General features: G+C 45.0%; 1 protein-coding gene across 4 annotated transcripts in view; it reads right to left on the minus strand.

Moving 5' to 3' along the window:
* Positions 1-23,470, minus strand: part of MED27 (mediator complex subunit 27) — a 217,978-nt gene that overhangs the window by 27,193 nt on the left and 167,315 nt on the right. For all 4 annotated transcript variants that reach the window (XM_021927098.2, XM_003911162.4, XM_009187966.4 and 1 more), the window contains exon 5: positions 6,788-6,895. In XM_021927098.2, the coding sequence (XP_021782790.1) occupies positions 6,788-6,895 (108 nt within the window). The remainder of the gene's footprint in view (positions 1-6,787; positions 6,896-23,470) is intronic.

Genomic DNA, 23,470 nt, shown 5'->3' on the forward strand with positions numbered 1-23,470 from the left:
CAGGACACAAACACAGAGCCAAGAAAAACAGAAAAGAAGAATCTGCTAGGTTAAAAAGTTATAGCTTTTATCTTAAAGATAAACATATTTAAAAATCCTTCAGTATCTGCAAAATGTTTTAATTTTAAAAAACCTAGAGAAAACTATGCATAGGTTTAGTGAAAACGTGGCTTCTCCAGCCTCATTGTGGATTCTCCACACACACCACATTTATTCAAAGTGAGGATGATGCTCTTTTTAAAAGGTTTAAATATATTATTCAGGACCCTAGGGAAAAGCTCCTACCATCTGGGACAGAAGGACCTTAGACAATACGGTCTATTTACCTGGCGCGCATGGGTGGAAAAGAACCTCTGAACAATAGGGCCCTCTTTTGCTAGGAGTGCACAGCAGGTGGTTCGGACTTGATTTTCTGCTAGATTTATGCCAAAGAAAGCCAATGAAATGAGCATGCTGGAGTCAATGCCCTGCCTCTCCTCAGGGCCAGGAAGATTTCAGAAATTCATTTCAGGGAGCCAGGACTGATCCAAGTGAGTATTTATTAGCTTCAGCTTATTTGCTACAGAGGCAGACATGGCTACCAATTCTTTGCTGGCTGCAATATTCAAAAAAGGAGCATTCTGGAAGCTGCAGACCTTCAGCCTGATGAACAAGAAATTATTCTGAACTATAGTGCCAGGAAAAAGAAAGCAAAGCACCCTTCAGTACTGTGAGCATTAGAAAGATCTGAAAACACAAAAGTCAACCTTGCGGTAATTGGTGGCTGAGTCTGCAGTCTCAGAGCAGCCTCCTGGCCTCTGGGGATTGGAGTAAGTATTTTAAGGGTGGGTGGGGTGTGGTCTGTTCTCAGGTGAAATGAAAACAAACCCTGCAGATGACCAACTGCTTTAGCACAGACACATCTATTCTTAGGGGCAAACACCAAGATATCAAAAGACCTCTTGATACACAGGAAGAACTGGTGAAAATGGTGACAAATCAAATTTATTCACTGACAAGAACAATCAGAGCGACCTGATATCAGCAGGCAGGTGATTCTGTCTGCAATGCTGACCACCACCACCACCACCACCTCCATCACAACCAGCAAGGGCAGATGCCATTTACTGATGAAGATGATGCATTCGGCCTACCCTTTACCTGCATTATCTTTTAAAATTCCTTTGGTGATAACATGAGGTTGATAAAATCCTTTCCGATTCACAGATGAGGACACTGAGGCTCAGAGAAGTTAGGCAACTTGTCCACCATTGCATAGTCAATGCGAGGTGGGGAATTTGAAACCAGGTCTGTGTGCAGAGGCCCAGCTCTTCCCCTGGGAGGAAGAGACTGCCTTCCAGCTAGATGGCAGGCGGGATGCTGGGGCTGCACGCTCCCTAAGCTGTCACTTGCGCAGCTCTTCCGGGAGCACAGTTCTGCTTTGAGGCCTGCTGCTGTGACAACCACTGCCGCTAAAATTCATTTAACAGCACGTGAACATTTTGGCAGCTTATCAGAAAGTTATCAATTCTTTACTTCGTTTCAAAAAACAGTGGAATAGATTCAAAATTATCTAAATAAAACTCATAAGCCACACAAGGTTCCAACTTTTAGAACCTTTATTTAGTAGCTTCATCTTGCAAGGTGAATAGGTGATAGGCCTATCGGTTTGGGTAGAATGCTGTAAACCAGCTATGGTGACGGAGCTCTCCATGGTTACCCACGTTTTCAAAACCATAAACTTCTATGTGGTCACCCTCCCAAATCCGCCCACCCTCCCCAGAGAATACAAGAGTGAACAAGAGCCTCACCCAAGAACACAGTGTTACAGGTCTATTATTCTTCAACTTTTCACTTTCAAGCAGGACATGCATTTGTTACTAAAAAACTGCTGAAAGCTCAATTTCAGGGCATCCTCTGCATATGAATTAAACTGGATTCCCCTTTCCCTGGCTTTCACCCTTCCCCCTAGAAGTAACAAGAGGCCATTTTTCTGAAGGTCGTCTGAACAATTTCAAAGGCTATAACAAATCAAAATGTTCCCTGCATCTGATATCAAACAGGGCTGATGCCAACACTTATTAGAGAAATCAGATTCAGCTCCCCACCCCCTCGACCCACATGCACACACACAGCCAACTTTGAAGTGGGAAGAATGCGGGGATCAGAAATTACCCTGGAGACAGCTCTGGTTGTCTTTGAAGGTTTCCTTTGATACCACCATTTCTTTTCCTCTCTTATGCTTGGAGGCTAAAAGCTGCCTTTTTTTTATTGATATGGGGTAATTAATGAAGCTATAGCATTAACATAACCTAAATCCCCTAATAAGATAAATTCAACCGAGACACATATTTTTTCAGTTAAGTCTGACTGGTATAAAATCAGGACAATGGCCAGGTATTCATCTTCAATCCTGCCTTTTAACATGCTGAGTCATGGCTCTTGCTACTCCCTGATTACAATGAATAAGTGGTTGGTAAGTCCGAAAGCATTTTTGTTTTATTAGAGGAATCAGGCTATTGGTCCTTGGTATCAAAAATATGCATTGCAGGTAAAGAGACAGGAGGCTTGGGTCATGGTGGTGGTTGTTACGCAAAGTAATAGCCTTGCTGGGCTGGATTCTGATGGGGAAAAAACCTGCAAGCTCTGGAAATTAGGGGTGGTGCTGGGCCACTACAGCAGCAATAAGGATAATGAAACTTTCGAATGTGCTGGCTGCTTCGGGCTTGGAGGACACAGACAACCGCAGAGGCAGAAGTTAAGCCCATAGGAGGCTTCCTGAGCCACACCCAGGCCTCTGTGGCTGTGCTCCAGGAGACTGCAGCAAAACAGCCCCCTGCAGCCACCTAGGCACCAACTCAGCAAATGCAGGGCTGCGTCCCGGGAGCAGCGACGTCTCCAGCAACAACGTGCTCTTGCAGAACACATGTCAGGCCCCAGTGGCTCCTTCCAGACACCACATTTCATTTGGGATGTGCCAGACAATTCAACACGTTAATTGCACTAATGCCTAGATTGTATATAAATAAAGTACACACAGAGTACTCAAAATAGAGCACTAATAATGTCTGCATGGTTTATTTTTATCATTTGTGAAGTGCTCTGAAAAAAAGGGGCTAATCAAATTGGCTAGGATGAGATTCTGGGTGGAGCAGTCATTTTGAGAGCTTCTCTGCCAAATATGGTCAGTGTGTCCTTAAAGTACAAAGGGGCCTGGTTCTGTCAGTCTTGCAATTTCCAGTTTTAGGGTCTCTGCTTACTGCTTGGGCCAATGCATACAGTTGTAAAGGGGGACACAAGGCTTCCTGTCCCACCACATTTCTGATGTCAACCAGGGCCCCAAATGCACAGCCATTTTCCTTAGGAGGAAGAGAGAAGCTGGGCTAATCTCTCCTCAGGAGGGCCCGAGGTCTCCCTTTACTCGTGTGTCTGTTTTTATCCTTTGACTTATTTACGACTTCAATTCCTGGCGCTCCTTTTAGTCCCCATTTCTCATTTTTGATTCTCCACTTTGCATTCCAGCTTGAGCATTTTCATATCCCAAGTAGGCTTTTTCATCATCTCCTCCCAGACAGGACTGGGCTCCTACCATGCTCCTGGCACAGAAGTGCACCCTAGGGACAAAGAGTCACACGATGGAGCCTGTGCCCTTGAGGAGCTCCTGGCAGATGCAGGATTGAGATCCAGCCCTGTGTGGCGGTGGGCAACTTTAACATTCTAGGTCTCAGTCTCTCCATGTGTAAAATGAATCTAAGAGCAGCCCCTACGTCATGATGCTGTGAGTAGGATTCAACAGTCACTGTGGGCAAAGTTCGCTTTGTGCAGCGCCTACCTGACCACTGTGTGTTAGTATTGTTAGTACTTTTATTAATTGCAAGATGGACATGCAAATAATCATGATGCACTAATTTTAGTACTAGTAAAAGATTGTTCTGAATTCTGTGGGTGTGTGGATAATGATGATTACTCTGTGCTGTAAGGAGAGGCAAACCAGGTCGGCCATCTCTAGAGCCCATGCTCGTAAGCAAAGAGGCTCTTGGGAAAATGGAGACAGGATGGGAAGGAAGATGGCATTCAGCCAGTGTAAAGGGAAGAGTAAAACTTTGTCAGGTGGACTAGGAGGGATCCCAGGGCAAAAAGCACAGAACGTGCAAATATGTGAAAGAGTCTGGCATGTCCTGGGAGCTACAGGGAGCACATGAGGCTGGAGATAAGATGAGGTGTGTGTAGAGAATGATGCCAGATGAGGTCAGAAAGGAAGGCAGGGGCTACGCCATGAGGCCTTGCAGAGGAGTCTGGATTTTATTCTACAAGCCAGAGTTTTCAGAAGTATGTTCTACAAAATGGCAATGTCACAATATGTTCTAAGAAAAAAGGAAGACAAAAGAATTTGGTGGTCAAATAAGTTAGGAAAATATTGCATACTCTCTACTCCCTTAAGATATTCATAAGGCACATCAGCAAACTGGTTTCCACAGTAAAGAAACCCACTGAACTTTCTCTAACCCAGAGTTTCTCCAACTTGTTTGACCATGCATTGCTTTCTGCCTAACATCTATTAATAGCCTACTTTCCTACTTTGGGGAAGACTGCTTTGGGCAAGGGGGAGATGGCGAAAAGAAAGAGAATCATCCGCTCGCATGTGTATTTTAGGAAGACAGCTCTGGAAGCCAAGTGAAGGACAGACTGTGAGGGAAGCAAGACTGGAGACTAGAAGTGAGGCGGTGCGTGCATTCTTCAGTGCAGAGATAATGAGAACCGGAGAGGAGCGAGAGGGGTGGAGAGGGATGGGGGGCCCAGTTTGAGAGTTACTTAAGAGGGAGAACTGCCAGTAATCACTGACAGCCTAGACCAGCGGGATGAAGGGAAGAAAGGTTTAACCAGTTAGGTGGTGGTACTGTTAAACAAGATAAGGAAAAGAGGAGGGAAACTGAGTTTAGGGAGAGAGATGATGAGTTTTGTTTTGGACAGGCTAAACTTGAGGAACATGGGAAGAAGTCTGATCTAGAAACAAATCATGAGTGATCCTTGTGTGGGTGACATGGATGGGAATGGCCAAAGAGAATGTGCAGAGGGAGAAAAAACTCTGGGAAACTGGGAAGTCAAGGGTGAAGACAAGAAAGAAGGAAGTAACTGGAGCAGCTGAGGAGGGGCGATCAGAGGCATTTTGGAAGCACCATACCTATGAGACTCTATACTCCAAGACCATTGTTTTAAGTGTAGAATAAAAATAATACCAGTTATAATTTACTGAGTATCGACTAGATGGCAAAGTGCCAAGTGCTTTATGTGTATTATTTCGCACACTTTCAGGAAGGGGCAATTAAATAGAATGTGAAAGTCACCATGCAAAGTAGGTAAATTTCCACTCCTCCTTACGATCTCAATTCAGAGCATGCTTCATTTGCACCCTAAGTTTGGTAACTCTAGTAGCACGGTCCTGATTATGACTCACCTTTCTACGTATTTGTTCTCCATCTCTCCAATTCGCTTCTAAGTCCTTGGCAAGCAAGGGTTATGTTTTGTACCAGGCGTGACTATGAAGTTGTCAACTTTGAAAAAACCCAACAAGAATGGCATCTCAAAATGCCACTGCCCATGGTCTCTGCGAGGGTATACACTACCCTCAGTACTGCCTCTGCTGCTGACCGACAGTGTGGAACCTTCTGGAGCAGCTGTCAGAGTTTACAAATCAGACGCACAGACCATACCTGACTGATTACTCACTTTACACGCGTGCTCCAAAGACATTTGGTTTTTCCAAAAAGAAAAAGTAAATCTCCCTTCAATGAATGATATGGTATCAACGAGGAAATTTACGAGAACTGGGCACAGTCCTTGGAGCAGGAGTAGCATCCCATGTAGACAACACTTGTGTGGAATGTGGAAATGCTGGGTTACTTGTTCAAAACACACATCTCATTATATCACGGGCCATGCTTCTTATGGAACACCCTGCTATGTGCTAAGCCACAGTTACCACCTTTTTTTGAAGAACATTCTATTCTCATTATAATGTGGCTGTTGGGTGGTGAGTACCAGTATTCATGCTAACAAACTTTTACGTTTTAATGAGTCATGAGGGAAGGAAAGGCTCCTGATGGGGTGGGGAGACCAGGCTCCGCGCTGAGAGTGGCCTGGCAGAGTGTGGGGCATCTCAGGTGGGGTGCTCATTACACTCCGGTGCAAACACAAATGAAGGCTGTCAGCTCCCATCAGCATCCTCCGACGCTCTCTGTGGAGCCATATGGAGACTGTGCAGTCAAAAGGAATTAGGGGTACACCTGGGTGAACTTTCCATGAAAGAAGTCACCCGTGGAAATAACACGTCTTTTTCAATAGCAGTATTCAATATATGCTGCTGTGCACAGCAACTTCCTAAGGGTGACTTGTTAGTTTTGTGGAAAAAGAGTGTCATCAGGTTGTGTCAAATGAACAGGAATTTTCCTCATGGTTCTAGGAAAAGCAAAATGCTGACCCCTGGGCTATTGAGGAGCTGTTTGACTTGGGGAAAAAAAATTCGTTTCCTCAGAAGACACATTTAATGAGGCAACGGGGGTCTAAGGTGATAAATTAGAAATTCAACTAAGGGCATCAGGCTTAGAGGAAAAAGCAGAAGCTTGGTGAAAAATGCAAGCAGAGAGAACGAAATGTTTTTTCATAAAGTGTTCACCCTCACCCGGACAAATCTACGTTTGTTGATCATTTCCGCTGATTGCTCGTTTTTAATGCCATTCATCTGAGACTCGACTACATTTGTTCTGGGATACAGAACATCAAGGAACACACAAGACTCCAGAATGCTTACCTTGCCATCTTCGGTGTAGACATTCTCGTTATATCCCTTTACTATTGTTCGATCAATGAACAGGCTCCGCATGACGACGATCACTTTCAACACCTTTCCCAAGGTCACCTGCCAAACACATGTAAGTTGACACTTGAGCACGCAAATCACACAACGTTGGGCAGGAGTGTGAGAAGAAATGACCACCTGGCTGATCCAGTGAGACTGGATTCATGGTGCTGGCCCTGTGGATCCTCCAGCACTGGAAAACGAACTCTCAGTAACAGCAAGTTCTTTCTGTAATCACTGAAAAATGTTTTGGGCCTCAACTTGTCTAACTTCCCTAAATTTATTTATATTTTTGGCTTACAAACTCAGGACAAGTTTTACATGTTTACTATCTGCTGGAAAAAGTAAAATCCTTTCCCTTCCCATTTTAAGATTTTCTTTTTCAAAGGTGAGGATCCTACAGTTCTGGCAATTATAGGATTTAGTGAGCGTGTTGTTTCGTACTATGTCGTGGCCCTATGCAGACCTATGCAATATGTACAGAGTACAATATACAGAGCAAAGGCAGGTACCAAATGCCTCTTGGTTGAACTATTTATTTAAAGTAACTGGTAAAAGTGGAAAAGCAATACCAAATAAAGTCAGGAGGTAAAAGGAAAGTAGCTGAATTTTATCTCCAAAAAGGAAACATGATCCTGGAAATACATTTAAAGTGCTTTTACTCTCAGAACCTAAGCACATATTATACATTAAAAAAAAAAAAAAATCCTAAAAAAAGTGCAGTTTCATGTATGCCAGGGTAAAAGGAACCTGCTGTGCTTGCTGGAATAGGCTCAGCACCAAGAATAGAAACAGCACCTTCCTTTCTTTAGGGACACTATGGTGTGGATATGGCTGTTTCCCCCCCACCAAAACTCACGTTGAAATTTTATCCCCAGTGTGGTGCTGGGTGGAGGGGCCTAGTCGGGGGTGTTCGGGTCAAGGAGGTGGATCCCTCAGAAATGGCTGGGTCCCTTCTTGAGGTACTGTGTCCCTGCTCTGGCGAGACTGGATCAGCACCCTAGAGAGTGGGCTGTTATAAAGCCAGGACACCCCTTGGGTTTTGTCCTTCACATGTGTCGCCTCCCCTTAGACCTTCCACCATGTTGTGATGTTTGTGATCAGTGCAACACAAAAGCCCTCACCAGCCGGTGAAGCAGATACGGGCTTCATGCTTCTTAAACTTCCAACCGGCAGAACTGTGAGCTTAATCTCTTTTCTTATAAATTACCCAGCTTCGGGTATTCTATTATAGCAACAATAAACAATATACGGATGAAGACAAGAGGCTCACGTAACTCTTCTAAAACGCTGCTAAAGCTTTTAATGTCGTATATGAGACCCTGGACGCAGACCCCAGCCCGGGACCCTCCCGCCCATAGTCCGAGTTGCTCTGATGAGGCTTTGATGTCACAGAATTTGCTGAAGGAAAGCCCTGCTGAGCTGCACAAGGTAAGAGCCTTAGCCCCAGACAGCAATCCTGATCCTTCAACTCCAACCTGCCATCAGTTTCTGGGGATGCCACCTCCAATCACCCCTTCCTCATGTCCCCATTCCTTGCAGTTTCCAACTGATCGTCCCCAATAACAACCTTCTGCTTTCCTTGATTAGCCCTGGGTATCAGTGAACACCTCCAACATTTGATTCCTTCAATAATTTCAAGTGTTAGGTTGATAGCTCTATTTCTGTATACTTTAAATAGTACTGAATGCAAACGTGGTAAGAAAAAACAGGTATTTACATTTAAGGGAACGCTAATAAAGACATCCCATTTCTGCATAACACTTTTAAATATTGTCACACCATGTAATGTTCAGTGGGTCTCTTTATTTTTTTATCATCCTATGTCCAATCAATGGGTCATTTTTTTGTGGAACTGAAAATCCCTATCTAAGGATGCCAATAAAACATGGAGGTAGAGTGAGTAACTCTTGTCTTTAGTTAACATGGAGCCTATTGGAAGAAAGGGAGGGAGGGAGAGCAACTGAGTTATAGTTTGTGTGTGTGTGTGTGTGTGTGTGTGTGTGTGTGTGTTTTGAGACGAAGTCTTGCTCTTTCACCCAGGCTGGAGTGCAGTGGTATGATCTCGGCTCACTGCAACGTCCATCTCCCGGGTTCAAGCGATTCTCCTGCTTCAGCCTTCCGAGTAGCTGGGATTATAGGCGAACACAACCACGTCTGGCTAATTTTTTTGTATTTTTAGTAGAGACGGGGTTTCACCATGTTGGCCAGGCTGGTCTCAAACTCTTGACCTCAAGTGATCCGTCTGCCTTGGCCTCCCAAAGTGCTAGGATTATAGGCGTGAGCCACCACGCCCGGCCGAGTTTTGTAGTTACAGGCACTGAAATCAGTACCTTCTCACTAGGCTAAAGTGAATGTAGGCCCAACACATTCTCCACAGGTCTCCTCTGGAAGGGCCACTGTTCGCAACTGCACGTTTTAACTTTCTTTGCTAATAAGCCTAGGTGACTAAGCAATTGTTTCCCGAAACACCAAAACCTGGCTGACATTAATTAAATGATAAATTGCCTTTGTAATTTAAGTTTCTTAAGATGGATTTTAGAAATACACACTAGGCCGGGCGCGGTGGCTCAAGCCTGTAATCCCAGCACTTTGGGAGGCCGAGACGGGCGGATCACGAGGTCAGGATATCGAGACTATCCTGGCTGACACACACGGTGAAACCCCCGGCTCTCTACTAAAAAAAATACTTAAAACTTAGTCAAGCAGGTATGGCCTGTAGTCCCAGCTACTTGGGAGGCTGAGGCAGGAGAATGCATGAACCCGGAGGTGGAGCTTGCAGTGAGCCGAGATCTGGCCACTGCACTCCAGCCTGGGCGACAGAGCAAGACTCTGTCTCAAAAAAAAAAAAAAAAAAAATACACACTAATAACACTAGAAATTTTATATGCAACTTTTTTTGTATTAAAAGTTAATTTTGATATTTTAAAGTTAACTAATACTTTAAAAAGTTAAAAATATAAACATTTATTATGGAAAAATCTAAATGTAGAGAACAAAGGTTCTTCCTATCTTCTTGATAGTTGTTTCCGGTCTTGCGATAGAAAGATAATCACTATTAACATTTTGGGGTACTTCCTTTCAATCTTTTTATTATCAAAGGCTTATGGTTTTTGAATTTCTAACATTGTTATAATGAAACTATATATGTATATATATATATTTTTTCTGAAACAGAGTCTCACTCTGTTGCCCAGGCTGGAGTGCAGTGGCGCCATCTCAGCTCACTGCAACTTCTGCCTCCCGGGTTCAAGCGATTCTCCTGCCTCAGCCTCCTGAGTAGCTGGGATTACAGGCGTGTGCCACCACGCCCAGCTAATTTTTGTACTTTTAGTAGAGATGGGATTTCACCATGTTGGCCAGGCTGGTTTTGAACTCCTGACCTCATGATCTGCCCTCCTTAGCCTCCCAAAGTGTTGGGATTACTGGTGCGAGCCACCACGCCCAGCCATGTATATTTTCAAATCAAATTTTCCCTTAAAACTATGACAAGTATTGTTCCATACTGCTATATAGTCTTCAAAATCAGTGTTGCATTGCTGCACGACATTCTATTGAGAGGATATCCTATAATTTCTTTAACCATTCTCTTATTGGTGGACATTCAGGTTATTTCCAAGTTGCCCCTAATATAAATATGGCTGCAGTGTATACTTTTGTTCACAAAGTTTTCACCACATTTGGAATTATTTCCCTAGATGTGCAAAGTCGTAATTACTGTGGCAAACAATACAAATATTTTAAGGCTTTTGATATAATCTGCCAAACTGCTAACCACAAGGGTTATGCCAACCAGAAAGCTATGAACACACCTATTTCATTCTGCTCTTGTCAGCGACGGGCACTACTAAATCAAAACAAAACGAAGTAAAATCCAACAAACCCCTTCCCTGCCCAAAGTACCAACTTAATTGATTTTTAAAAACTTCTTATTATGGAAGATTTAAAAACATATACACGAGTAAATGAAATAGTACAAAGAACCCCATGAACCCATCTCAACTTCAACAATGACCAACTCTTGGCCAGTCTTGTCACCTCCACCTCCACCTCCTTTTCCCTCCCTAAGTTACTCTTCTGAAACAAATAACAGCATGGTACCACTTCATCTGTAAATATTTCAGTACATATTTCTCGAAGGGTTCCAAAAGCACAAAAGCAGAACCATGACACCCACATCTATAGTAACGCTCCAATATTATCAAGCAGCCAGTTCAGTGTTCAGATTTCCAACAGCCTCATAAATGCCACTTTATTACAAGTCTGCTTGTATCAGAATCCAGATATGGCCCACACAGTGTGGCTGCCTGACACATCTCATAAGTCTTTCCCAAACTAAAGAGATGCCCTCCCAACCCCATGCCCCCATTTTATCTGTTGAAGAAACTGGGTTATCTCCTACGGAGTTTTCCACAGTCTGGATTTTGCTGATGGCATCCCAGTGGTATACTTTAACATGCTCCTCCTTCCTCTGTATTGCCTGCAAATTGATAATAAGATGAGGTGAAGGCTTGATTTTTTTTTTTTTTGCAAGATGACTTCTGGGGCTGTAGTAGTTTATGGATAGTCAGTATGAAAAGTCTTGCACTGGCTTACTTTTAGGATCGTCTGAATCCATAAAGCTCTATGAAGTTTGTCAATTCTCATTTATTTATTTATTTTTTTTGAGATGGAGTCTCGCTCTGTCACCCAGGCTGGAGTGCAGTGGCGTGATCTTGGCTCATTGCAACCTCCACCTCCTGGGTTCAAGTGATTCTCCTGCCTCAGCCTCCCAAGTAGCTAGAACTACAGGCACATGCCACCATGCCCGGCTAACTTTTGTATTTTTTTAGGGTTTTGCCATGTTGACCAGGCTGGTCTTGAACTCCTGATCTCAGGTGATCCACCTGCCTCGGCCTCCCAAAGTGCTGGAATTACAGGCATGAGCCATTGCACCCGGCCAATTCTTATTTTTTATAGAGCCAAAAAAGATCCTGGTGCTCATCTAAGTTGAACAGGCATAGAATTATGGCTTGATGGATTTTTTTTTTTTGAGACAGTCTTGCTGTCTCCCAGGTTGAAGTGCAGCGGCACCATCTTGTCTAGTGCAACCTCTGCCTTCCAGGTTCAAGTGATTTCTCCTGCCTCAGCCTCTCTAGTTGCTGGGATTACAGGTGTGTGCCACCATGCCCAGCTAATTTTCGTAGTTTTAGTAGAGATGGAGTTTCACTATGTTGGCCAGGTTGGTTTTGAACTCCTGACCTCAAATGATCCTCCCACCTCGGCCTCCCAAAGTGCTGGGATTATAGGCATGAGCCACTGCGCCTGGCCTGGATTTTTAACATGGTCATAATATACCCAATTTTGGAGCCTAACATTTTGAGGCTTTGGAATCAGGTCTCGGCTCTGCTGTTGGAAAGCCTGGCCTAGCTACCTACCTACTCTGAACATCTAAATGGAGATAATGGCATTCCCATCTCAGATGACTGTGAGGAGTCAGTGAGACAATGCACAGGTGAAGAGGACAGCACAGGGAGTGCTCAGTGGCAGCTACTGTTACTTGGCCCAAACCCCTGTTTGGACTCAATGGAGGTGAAATAGTTTGAAGCCAGTTAACATCAAAGCTGGAACCAGAACTGCTGCTTTAGCCAAGTCAGTGAACTGACTGACCTGGCCCTTATGTTAATTTCCCTTCCTGCTGTCACTCCTGGGGCTACAGCAAGCTGAGAGGGGGTGACAGCTGTGCTGGACTTGAAGGATGAATAAGACTGTGGGGTCTGCTGAGTGACCACTGAGCAGAAAGTGCCTGCAAGCCTGAGGGTCGGGCAGCCAGACCTCCTGGCGGTGGCCATTTGGTGTGCAGGTCAATTGCTCCTCCTCTCCAGCACTGGGCTTCAGGCCCTCATTCTCCACTTGCAGGCAGTGTGACCCAGGGCAACTCAGACAACCTCTGGTGCCTGTTTACTCAGCTGTGAAATGTGGTGGGACCTTTTGAGGAAACTGAAGGAGGCGAGACCATGGAAAACTTGGGCCCTTGGTGCACAGCAAAGCTCAATGGCTGGTAGCATCCTTTCTCTTCGGAGTGTGGTGCGGCAGGAAGGGTAACATAACAGTAGCCCTCCTGGCTCTGCCATCGAGATGGAGCCTGGTGTGCGCTCTCCAGCAGTCCTCCCAGCCCTCACATCGCTCTACGAGGATTCCGATTCTCATGTATCTGGCGTGTGCCGGTTTCTAACGTATCTGGATGCACCAGGTTGTAGTGACCTTGAACTTTTTGATAGACTGATAAGGCGATGCGGCACATACAGGCCGATGGGCATCTTTCCACAAACTAGCCAACGCTGGTCACAGTCAGCAGCAAAACGCCCACCGACGGGGCTACAGGTCGGCTCTTGGCAACTGCTATAGGATACCACTAATAAAAGCTAATGCCATCTGGTAATGAAGCGAGCTTGCTGTTGCCAAGGTAACACTTTTCTATACCAAGCAGCACATTTCCAAAGAGCTTGCTCACTACTCATGGTAGAGAGTCAGGGAGGCACTATGTTTCCTGTGCAGGCATCAAGGTGCACTTGAAGAGGAAGCCCAGCCCGCCTCCCATCTGGCCATCGCCTCCCCGAAGTGTATTTAGAAAAGCTGCCCCTGCCTAGCCCCTCATCAGGTCAGCTGCACTCTGGGCAGCGGGGGCTGAAACTGGTGGTCTTCTCTATCTGCTTTTCCAGCGATCGCCTGCCAAGCTGTATTCCATGAAGAGAATTTCTAGTCCACTGTGGCAAGGCAAGTCACAAGACAGGAAAGGAAAAGTGGGAGGAAAGTAGAAAAAGTATTTAGTTCGGCTCTGCCAACTGATGTCTAACGAAAACCGAACAAATCTGGTGGTGGAAATGATAGCTCTACCGCCTAACCATGTGAGCTGAGAAGGTGAGAGGTCACTTAAAACGTTCTTCCCCTAGAACTCGTGTAGGGGAGCTTTGAAACTGAGTGGTATCTGTGTCTAGTATCAGGGGAGGTGAGCTGACCAAAAGCTTACCTGCACGAGGAACCCGGGCCCAGGTGGCATCCCCAACCTGGCAGAAAGCACGTATGTGGGGGGTGAAGGGGGGTAGTTCAGGGGTTTGTCAGTTAGACAAATGGTGGCATGTCTAAGCCCTGCTTTGGGGAGGGGAGTGTGTTATTAAAATTAAAAAGAAGCCAACTATTTCTGTAAAACCATCCATGAATGTTATTTTCTGTATACAAAATAAAAGTCTGATATGTAAGTGCCCTTAAGGGGTCTGCTGTAATTTAAATGATGTTTTTCCAAGTATAGCAGAAAGAAAGAGGGAGAGGGAGAGAGAGGGAGGGAGAGAAAAAAAGGGTAAGAGAGAAGGAGGGAGGGAGAGAGAAGAGAGACACAGAGGAGGAGAGGGGAGACACAAGGAGAGAGGGGGAGAGAGAGGTGAGAGAGACAGAGGAAGAGATGGGGAGAGATGAGGAGAGACAGGAGAGATGAGGAGAGACAGGAGAGATGGGGAGAGAGAATGGGGGAGGGAAGGAGGGGAGAGAAGGAGGAAGGGTGGAAAGGAGGGGCAGGCGGGCACTCCTAAAGGAGATTTAGGAAGCGTTTTCCTTCATACAGTTTCCTTCTTTGTACTAATTCCAAACAAAGAACAGGCTAAGGTGAGTGAGTGCCATGAGCAGTGTCCTGCTGAAGAAATGTCTGTACTGTGTGCAACACTGGGCAAGGACACTGCTTCACAGAGTCACAGAACTGCAGGGCTGGAAAGGATGTAAACAATCATTATCTCTAGCTCTCCCATTTCTAAAGAAGTAAACTGAGGCCTAGGGAGGTTAAGAAGTATCAAATATGGCTCCTACCTTAAAGAAGGTGACAAAGCCGACATATGCCTGGAGTCACTGGAGGGCACCTGAAGTGCTCTGCCACCTGGAGCTCACAGTGTGCTTGAGGAACGAAGGGAGGAGGGCACTGCCTCACTGAGCTGTCTGGCACAACCAGAAAATGCCTGGTTCAGCGCCTGCCCAGTGCGCTGCACATTTTGAAAGGGTAGAGTTGGCTGTATAGATGAGCAGTTCCCAAATGGGGTTCCAAATGGGGATCTCCTCTAAGGGGTGTTTTTAGATGTGGTCTGTAAAAACTGATCAGTGCCCCTACACTTTTCCTGGGGGTCCTTCCTCCGTATCATGCAGATTTACCCCTTGGCTCTGGAACAAGGGCAGGTGCATGCACACAGGGCAGGCAACTTCCTCCTCTGTCTGCCTAACAACCCCGGGATTCAGCCCAGGCAGGTGTCTCATTCCCATTCTTAATAGAAGGAAGCTGAAGTTTTGAAAGATTTGAGTCCAAGGTCACTGGTTTTCTGTGAAGGGCCAGAAGCTGCCTCTTGCTGTTTCCCTACCTCATGCCTGGCCCATGACCCCACCACATCCGTGTCTATAAATCACAAGCAACGGTGACCAAAGAGCCTTGAGTCATGGACTCCTCCAGCCACCCAGCAATCCTCCTCCAGGGCTCTGTTAAGGGGCTCAAAGCCTTGCCAATCGAGACTCCTGGCTTCCCTCACAAATGACTTCATACACACAAAGCTGACCCCATCTCTAAGACGCTAATAAACTACTTGCTCCTCTAATTTTAGCTTTTTTTAAAAAGCTAGCACTCTGAATTCTGCACAGCTGCTAGGTATGTGTAGCCCTGACAGAGTCGTGCTGGGCGGAATTGTTCTCTTAACAGCAGGCTCGAGAGCTGCAGCAGCAAGGGGGATGAGGGAAACTGGCTGTTGCTTCTTTCTAGGAAAACTGTAAAATTGGATACAGTCAAAAGAAAACAGAGACAGACCAACTCGGAAAGGCTGAAACTCTGGCAGAGCTGGGGCAGACAAGATAAACTGTCATGCCACGGAAGAGGGGGCCACCAGGACTGTATTGTGCAGGACAGTAACTGAATCATAAAAAGAAAACAGAGCGATGTGACTTGGAAACCAAGAGGTCAGACTGAGGGACTGTCAAAGCTAAAATGATGTTCTTCCATGCTGAAGGTCACTCATTTTGCTCTGCAAAACCAAACCAGTTGTGCCTCCAATGATAAAACACAACGCAATATAATGTGATACAGGAAAGGAGAAATGGCCCTGGGGCGGCTGCCACATACGGACTAGACTCCAGATACAAAGTTGTTACAACCCTAAGAGGTGAATTGTATTTTTCCTCTGACAAGGACCCAGCAAAAACGAGGCAGGCAAACTGAATGTAGGGTCTGTTTGCCAACAAGTCAGAAACCAACTTGCCAGCAAGATGGGAGAGCACAGCAGCTACAGTTCTGGGCGCTGGGAGGAAGACAGACCTGCATTTGTGTCTTGGCTCTGCTCCCTCCTGGCTGTGTGACCTTGAGCAAGTCACTTGACCTCTTTAGGCCTCGGTTTTCTTGCCTGTCAACCCTGGAAGGAATGACACCATGCATGTGAAGTGCTCAGCACCACGTCTGAACCATGGCAAGGGCTGGGTCAGTCAGTGGTGGCCACAGGGTGTATTAGTCCATTTTCACAGTGCTGATAAAGACACACCCGACACTGGGCAATGTACAAAAGAAAGAGGTTTGTTGGACTTACAGTTCCACATGGCTGGGGAGGCCTCACAATCATGGCAGAAGGCAAGGAGGAACAAGTCACGTCTTATGTAGATGGCAGCAGGCAAAGAGAGAGCTTGTGCAGAGAAACTCCTGTTTTTAAAACCATCAGATCTTGTGAGACCCACTCACTATCATGAGAATGGCATGGGAAAGACCCGCCCCCATGATTCGATCATCTTCTACCGGGTTCCTCCCACAACACACGGGAATTATGGGAGCTACAAGATGAGATTTGGGTGGGGACACAGTCAAACCATATGACGGGGTTACCCCATTAGTCCCCTCAGCACAGGGATAGGCAGTGTGGGATGAGCGCCAGGGGTTTGGAGCCTGAGACCCAGGTTCAGATACTGCCTCTGCCACGTACAGAGCAGAGTGGCCCTGGGAAAGGCAGCCCACATGCACTTTGACTTTCTTACTTCTAACATGGAGCCCTCTCTAAGGTCTGCACAGCTGATGCTATTGGACGTCCAGGAGAGCTACTGTTGGGACACTGTACTCAGTGGGCACTCCTTGCATCATGGCAAAATATTATCACTGTTGTCATTATTATTTTTGAGACAGGGTCTCACTCTGTTGCCCAGGTTAGAGTGCAGAGGCGTGATCTTAGCTCACTGCAACCTCTATCTCCCAGGCTTAAGTGATCCTCCTGCCTCAGCCTCCCAAGTAGTTGGGACTACAGGCATGTGCCACCAGACACAGCTAATTTTTTTTTTTTAGATGGAGTCTCACTCTGTCGCCTAGGCTGGAGTGCAGTGGCGTGATCTCGGCTCACTGCAACCTCTGCCTCCTGGGTTCAAGTGATTCTCCTGCCTCAGCCTCCTGAGTAGCTGGGATTACAGGCGAGCACCACCACACTGGCTAATTTTTGTATTTTTAGTAGAGACGGGAGTTTCACCATGTTGGTCAGGCTGGTCTCAAACTCCTGACCTCGTGATCTGCCTGCCTTGGCCTCCCAAAGTGCTGGGATTACAGGTGTGAGCTGCTGCGCCCAGCCCAGCTAATTTTTTGTAGAGACGGGGTTTCGCCATGTTGTCCCGGCTGGTCTTGGACTCCTGGACTCAAACAATCCATCTGCCTCGGCCTTCCAAAGTGCTGGGATTACAGGCGTGAGCCACTGCAGCTGATCTGTTATCATTATTTTTAAAAATTATTAAACACCCTGCCTAATAAGACGTGTTTTATTTTTATATTTTTATTATTTTTTAGAGACAGGGTCTTGCTCCGTTACCCAGGCTGGAGAACAGTGGCATGATCATAGCTCACTGCAGCCTGGAACTTCTGGACTAATTTTTCTTTTTTCTTTCTTTTAAATAGAGATGGTGGGCGGGGGGTGTCTCACTATGTTGCCCAGGCTGGCCTTGAACTCCCGGCCTCAAGCAGTCTTCCTGCCTTGACCACCCAAAGTGCTGGGATTATAGGTGTGAGTCATTCCACCTGGCTAACAAGTTTTTATATGAGGTAGCTTATTCCACTCATGAGTGAACTGGGGTCATTTGCTAAAGAGCCATCAATGTTAACAATTTGGGCAGCACTTTCAATTTTCCTTAGCTCTTCTCTATTCCCCTCTCTTCCAAATTCAGAAGTATCCTGGTTGGAGGGGAATTTCAACACAGTGGACTAATCCATTTGCCACGTGTCATAAAAGGTTTTCAGGCCTGGGAAGGGTTATGAAGTAGTGTTCCATCTCATACTGTAAATATAAAATTCTTCATAATCTTCCTATCTCACCTCGTCTCCCCTTCAATAACAACAACACAAGTTCCCATAAAATGTAAAGAAACAAAGATAGAATAGAGAATTGTGCTTTCCAATCTTGGTTTCATGCTACCTCTGGGCTTCCCTTGCAGTCTTGGGAAAAATCCCCCCAAACTATCAAAATTAGCTCATTTAATTTATAAAACATATATTCAAATATATAAAATATAGCCCTTCCAGGGAAAGCGAATACAGAATTAATGCCAATGCCTGTATAAAAATAGGGCCTCCAATCCAAAAAGATTCTATGTGAATCAAGTGGGATACAGGTTACCTGACAAAATGGGAAGCTACCGTTTTCTTGAACATACTGAAAATGTCAAGGTGCTCCTAACAGATGTGAAGAGGAATCCTCGACAGCACACGTCCTTTATCTGTATGTGAAACTGAACATGACAGTAATGAAGCCCGCCTCACACTGTGTTCCTGTCTCACTGAAACTACCTGCCATCCAAGGAAGCTGCTGTTTTCTGTGCGGGGTGGAACCAGCTGGTCCAGGAGGCACCCTACACGGTGGCCTGGTAGAGAAGGCTCTGCCTCATACTGGTTAGGCCAATAAAACTGCCCCTTCCAGGACCAGGCACGGTGGTTCATACCTGTAATCCCAGCACTTTGGGAGGCCAGGGTGGGAGAATTTCTTGACTCCGGGAGGTTGAGGCTACAGTGAACTGTGATCAAGCCATTGCTCTCCAGCTTGGGTGACAGAGCAAGACCTTGTCAAAAAAAAAAAAGAAAAGAAAAAGAAAAAACCAACCTGCCTCCTTCCAGAATATGGACTGCAGAACATGGAGAAGAACCTAGAGCTGCCTTGGATTGCAAATTGCTTGTTCTTCCAGTTCCTTCTTCCTCCTATCTACCCAACAAATATCTGTTAAATACATATTATGTGCAGGCCAGGCATTAGGCACCCAGAGTGAGAAATGAAATAGACGTTCACAAAGCTAAGAGTCTAGTGAAGGAGATAGGCAACGAAGAAGGGTATAAATACAGAAATAGAAATTACGAAGAGTTATGAAAGAAATGAACAAAACGGGGATAGCTTAAAGAGAGATTATTCAGGTAATATCTACATGTGAAAAAATGACATGTAGAACAGATCACTCAATTATTCACTTGCTCATTCATTTGCTCAAATACTTACTAAGTACCCACCAGGTGCCATGCATTGTTCTAAGGACTGGAGACCGAGCAGGGAATGAAACAACATGTGATCTCAGGCTTGTACATCCTTGGATGGGGGAGGGGGTTGTGGGCAGATAACAAACAAAAAATACTTGGTCTGTATGGGGCTATGAAGATAATAAAGCTGGACAAGGGGGTTGGTTCAAGTTTGGTTGAAACCTACTGGGTAAGACAAGGTCATCCATGCCCAGTGCCAGAGCAGAGCGGCACAGGCCGAGAGGGCAGCACCTGCAAACGCCTGGTGTCCTAGGAACAGAAAGGAGGTCAGACAGGTGGGCAAGAGTGTGACTGGCCTTTGACGCTCTGATGAGGAGCTGAGTTTTGTCTGGGTGAAATGGAAAGCAACTGTAGGGCATTCAGCAGAGGAGTGGCATGTCTGGTGTGTGCTTTTAAAGGAACACCTTCCTGCTGCTTTGTGGAGGCATCAAGAGAAGAAATGGAAAGACCAGGAGAGGGAATAATGGTGTTACTGAAAAGGGGTCCGGATCCAGACCCCAAGAGAGGGTTCTTGGATCTTGCTCAAGAAAGAATTTGAGGCAAATCCATAAAGTGACAGCAAATGTATTAGGAAAGTAAAGGAATAAAAGAATGGCTACTCCGTAGACAGGCTGCTCAACTGATCATACTTACAGTTACTTCTTGATTATATGCTAAACAAGGAGCGGATTATTCATGAGTTTTCCAGGAAAGAGGTGGGCATTTCCTAGAACTAAGGGTTCCACTCCTTTTTAGACTATATAGGTTAACTTCCTGACATTGCCAGGGCATTTGTAAACTGTCACGGTGCTGGTGGGACAGGTGCTTTTCAAATGCTAATGCATTATAATGAGCATATGAGTAGTAAGGACGATCAACGGTCACTTTTCCTGCCATCTTGGTTTTGGCTGACTTCTTTACCACAACCTGTTTCATCAGCCAGGTGTTTGTGACCTCTATCTTGTACTGACCTCCTATCTCATCCTGTGACTAAGAATGCCTAACCTCCTGGGAATGCAGCCCAGAAGGTCTCAGCCTCATTTTACCCACCCTCTATTCAAGATGGAGTTGCTCTAGTTCAAATACCTCTGACAATGGCGGCTTCAACTAGGACGGTGGCAGTAGAGAAGTGAGAAGCCAATGGATTTAGGAACTGATATGATTTGCTGTTGGACTGGATATGAGGAGTGAGAAAAAAGGGGAAACTAAGTAAGGAAACCTGCAGGCTTCTGGTTTGAGCACCAGGTAATGACTTTGCTATTTATTGAGAAGAAGAAGGGAAAAAACCTGAAGGGAAATAGCACTTCCTTTTCACCAAGTTTAGGATACTTCAGAAATATGTAAGTGAAGAGATGTCAAATGGGCAGGCCAGGCACAGCTGAGGCCTGAGCTAGAGATAGTTCAATTTTACGAACAATAATAACAGGCCCTCTTTTTCAAGGTGGCCTGGGTGAATCTCAGATGAGCTGATGCTCATCCTAAACCCACTCCTGTGAACAGCATTAGTTTGGACTCTGAGGGGCTCAAGGGGGCTCTTCCCCAAAAGTGGTGGGCCCCGGACTTAAACAGGACTCTCCTCTTGATAAGGCAGATTCAAGTCCAGGTGAAGGTGGTCCCCACACAGACTTGCCACTTGCATTAGAAGGGTACCACAGTGCCCTCTGTGGCAAATTTGGCCCTGTTAAATCTCCGCTTCTTCTGCTGATACCCCGTTAGGCAGCGCTTGGCTTTTTAATATTTTGTCTGTAGGATATATGCCAACTTGACCTTGATGAAGAAAATTTTAATACAAATCAATATGTGGACAAGGTCACTTTAAAAATCCAATTAATATGAATGGAAAAATATGTCCCACAATTCTGTGAGCTGAAAGTGGAACAGCTGCAAGTTAACAACAAAAGAGGCAACCATACAACACTGTTTGGGTTCTTGTGTGTCTGAGAATGCAGCTCTCTGTGTCCTTAGATACATGAGGTAGTTAGAATACTGAAAACTTTTTTATTTTACTTCTATTTAGGGTAGCTTAAAATTAAATTGTAGTTTGTTTGAAGAAAAACATAAGATGTACTGAAAGCTGTGAATTCCTATAACCTAATTTTAAATAAATTAAACTCTGGACTTCAACTCACCCAGGAATCCCTAGAGAAATCTAAGGCTTTTACAAGATTTGAATAGCAGCAGTTTGCATTCACGTAGAATTCATTTACAAAACTGTTTGCAATGATCACCATGATAGAAGGGGAAACCGAGGCGCTGGTATTTAAGAGTCTTGTTTATTCCTACAAGCATTATTCAACCAGAGCTCTAGACACTTCCTTCTCAGATTTACCACCTCTACCCCTACATTTCACTCCTGATTAATGAGAAAATTTTATTTTACGCCAAGAATTACAGAAGCACACAATAAATTATAGGAATGTATTAGGTATTACTATTATTATTGGATTCTTCCATATTGTTCTATTTTCCTTGTTACATTATATCCCATTTGGAATCTCAGCTTTTCTACCCTTAAACCAGGTTATAAGAGAATATAAATGATTAAGCATGTACCTAAAGACAAAACTACCTTGTAACTTCAGGGAACACCAGCAAATTACATAAAATCAGAATGTGATATTAGGGGTGCCAGTGAAATAACATAAACCTGTTTCTCAATTCATTTACGTTTGGATTTTTTTTTTAAAGGGCTACTGAAGGGCCCAGAGCTGAGTGATACAGGAAAGTCCCACACTTTGCATGGCTTTTTCAGCACCCTAGGGAATCCTCACAGATTTGAAGAGCAGATGTCCTGCTATGCAGGGCTGAAAAGAAAGCTTCCATCTAAACAACACCGGCTAAGGTCACAGACAATTGTGTGAGTGTGTCTGCTCACCTCCACAGATTACACTGCAGCAACAAATTGAAAGGCGCCCAACTCTTTGCAGCCAAAGGACAAGCTGCTGCCTTGCATAATGTCTGCTCTGTCCTCCCTCCTGGACCAGTGCGGAGGATAGTTTTGCATGCTCCTTCGCTCGAAAATAATACAAATCAGCAGACTTCCCATCTATCCCTCCCCATCCCCAGCAACCTCCAGTTACCTCATCTGCCACTAGTATTAATGCTCTTCACACACTCATTATTCTTTAATGATGCCTGTTTGTAAATAGCAAGATGGGATGCAATTAAACCATGAGAGGCTAAATAAACACACATACTAATTAGGATCTTTACAAGAGATTTTTTTTTTCATGTATAGACTGGAATTTACCTTTCATTAATCTAACTTAATTGCAATAGTGCACCAATAAAGAGTCAACACAAATTAAGTGCTCTAAATGATTTCCCCATATTAAGGATGAGCAAGTGATCCTTCCTTTGGGTAACAAGCCATAGTGTGCAGGAGGAGGGGACTAAATGGGAAAACAGTACCACTAAACATTAGGAGAAAGATTTTGGCACTAAGATAGGTATTGACACCATTATCAGAATGCTGGTGCTTCAGATGCCTGAAGTTAATGAGGTCAAGGTCACAGGTTCAAACTGCAGCTTCACCCCTCTTGCGAGTCAACTAGCTTTGCTTGGTTCCACGGTAGCAGACATCACCCCTTACATGTGTCAGCTGTCACTGGTTCCAAGAGAGACCAAATAAGGGTTTGGAACAATGGGTTCAAATCCATTCCCACTCCTAGAATAATAATGGCCAGGAACATTTGCTTCGTGGCAAGGCAGTAGATATTTCTGTATGGAAAGAACATCTGTTATTTGCAGGAAAAGAAAAGTTCTCATGTTTTAACCTTTGATTCTAGAAGGTGTGAAAGATTATACACATTTGGCAACTAACTTGAAGCAAGAATATGATGGTATATCAACATTAGATATAGTCTTTTAGCAAAGACGCAGAGTACCTAGCAACGTATTCATTAAACAGGTGCTGACTGAGCCCTGCCTAGATAGCAGGTGCTGTGCACGGTCAGGAATCTAAAAAAATGTCACTCATCCAGAGCACTCTCCATCCTTTACATATTTTACTTTTCCTTCCCTAATCACTGCTGTTAACCATCTATCGCCTTTCTCTCCTGGTCAAACACAGACATGCATGGAGATGCAGTGGCCCCAACTTCCCTCCTGCCCCACAG

This window comes from Papio anubis, chromosome 13, assembly GCF_008728515.1.
Source record: "Papio anubis isolate 15944 chromosome 13, Panubis1.0, whole genome shotgun sequence".
Classification (NCBI taxonomy): Eukaryota; Metazoa; Chordata; class Mammalia; order Primates; family Cercopithecidae; genus Papio; species Papio anubis.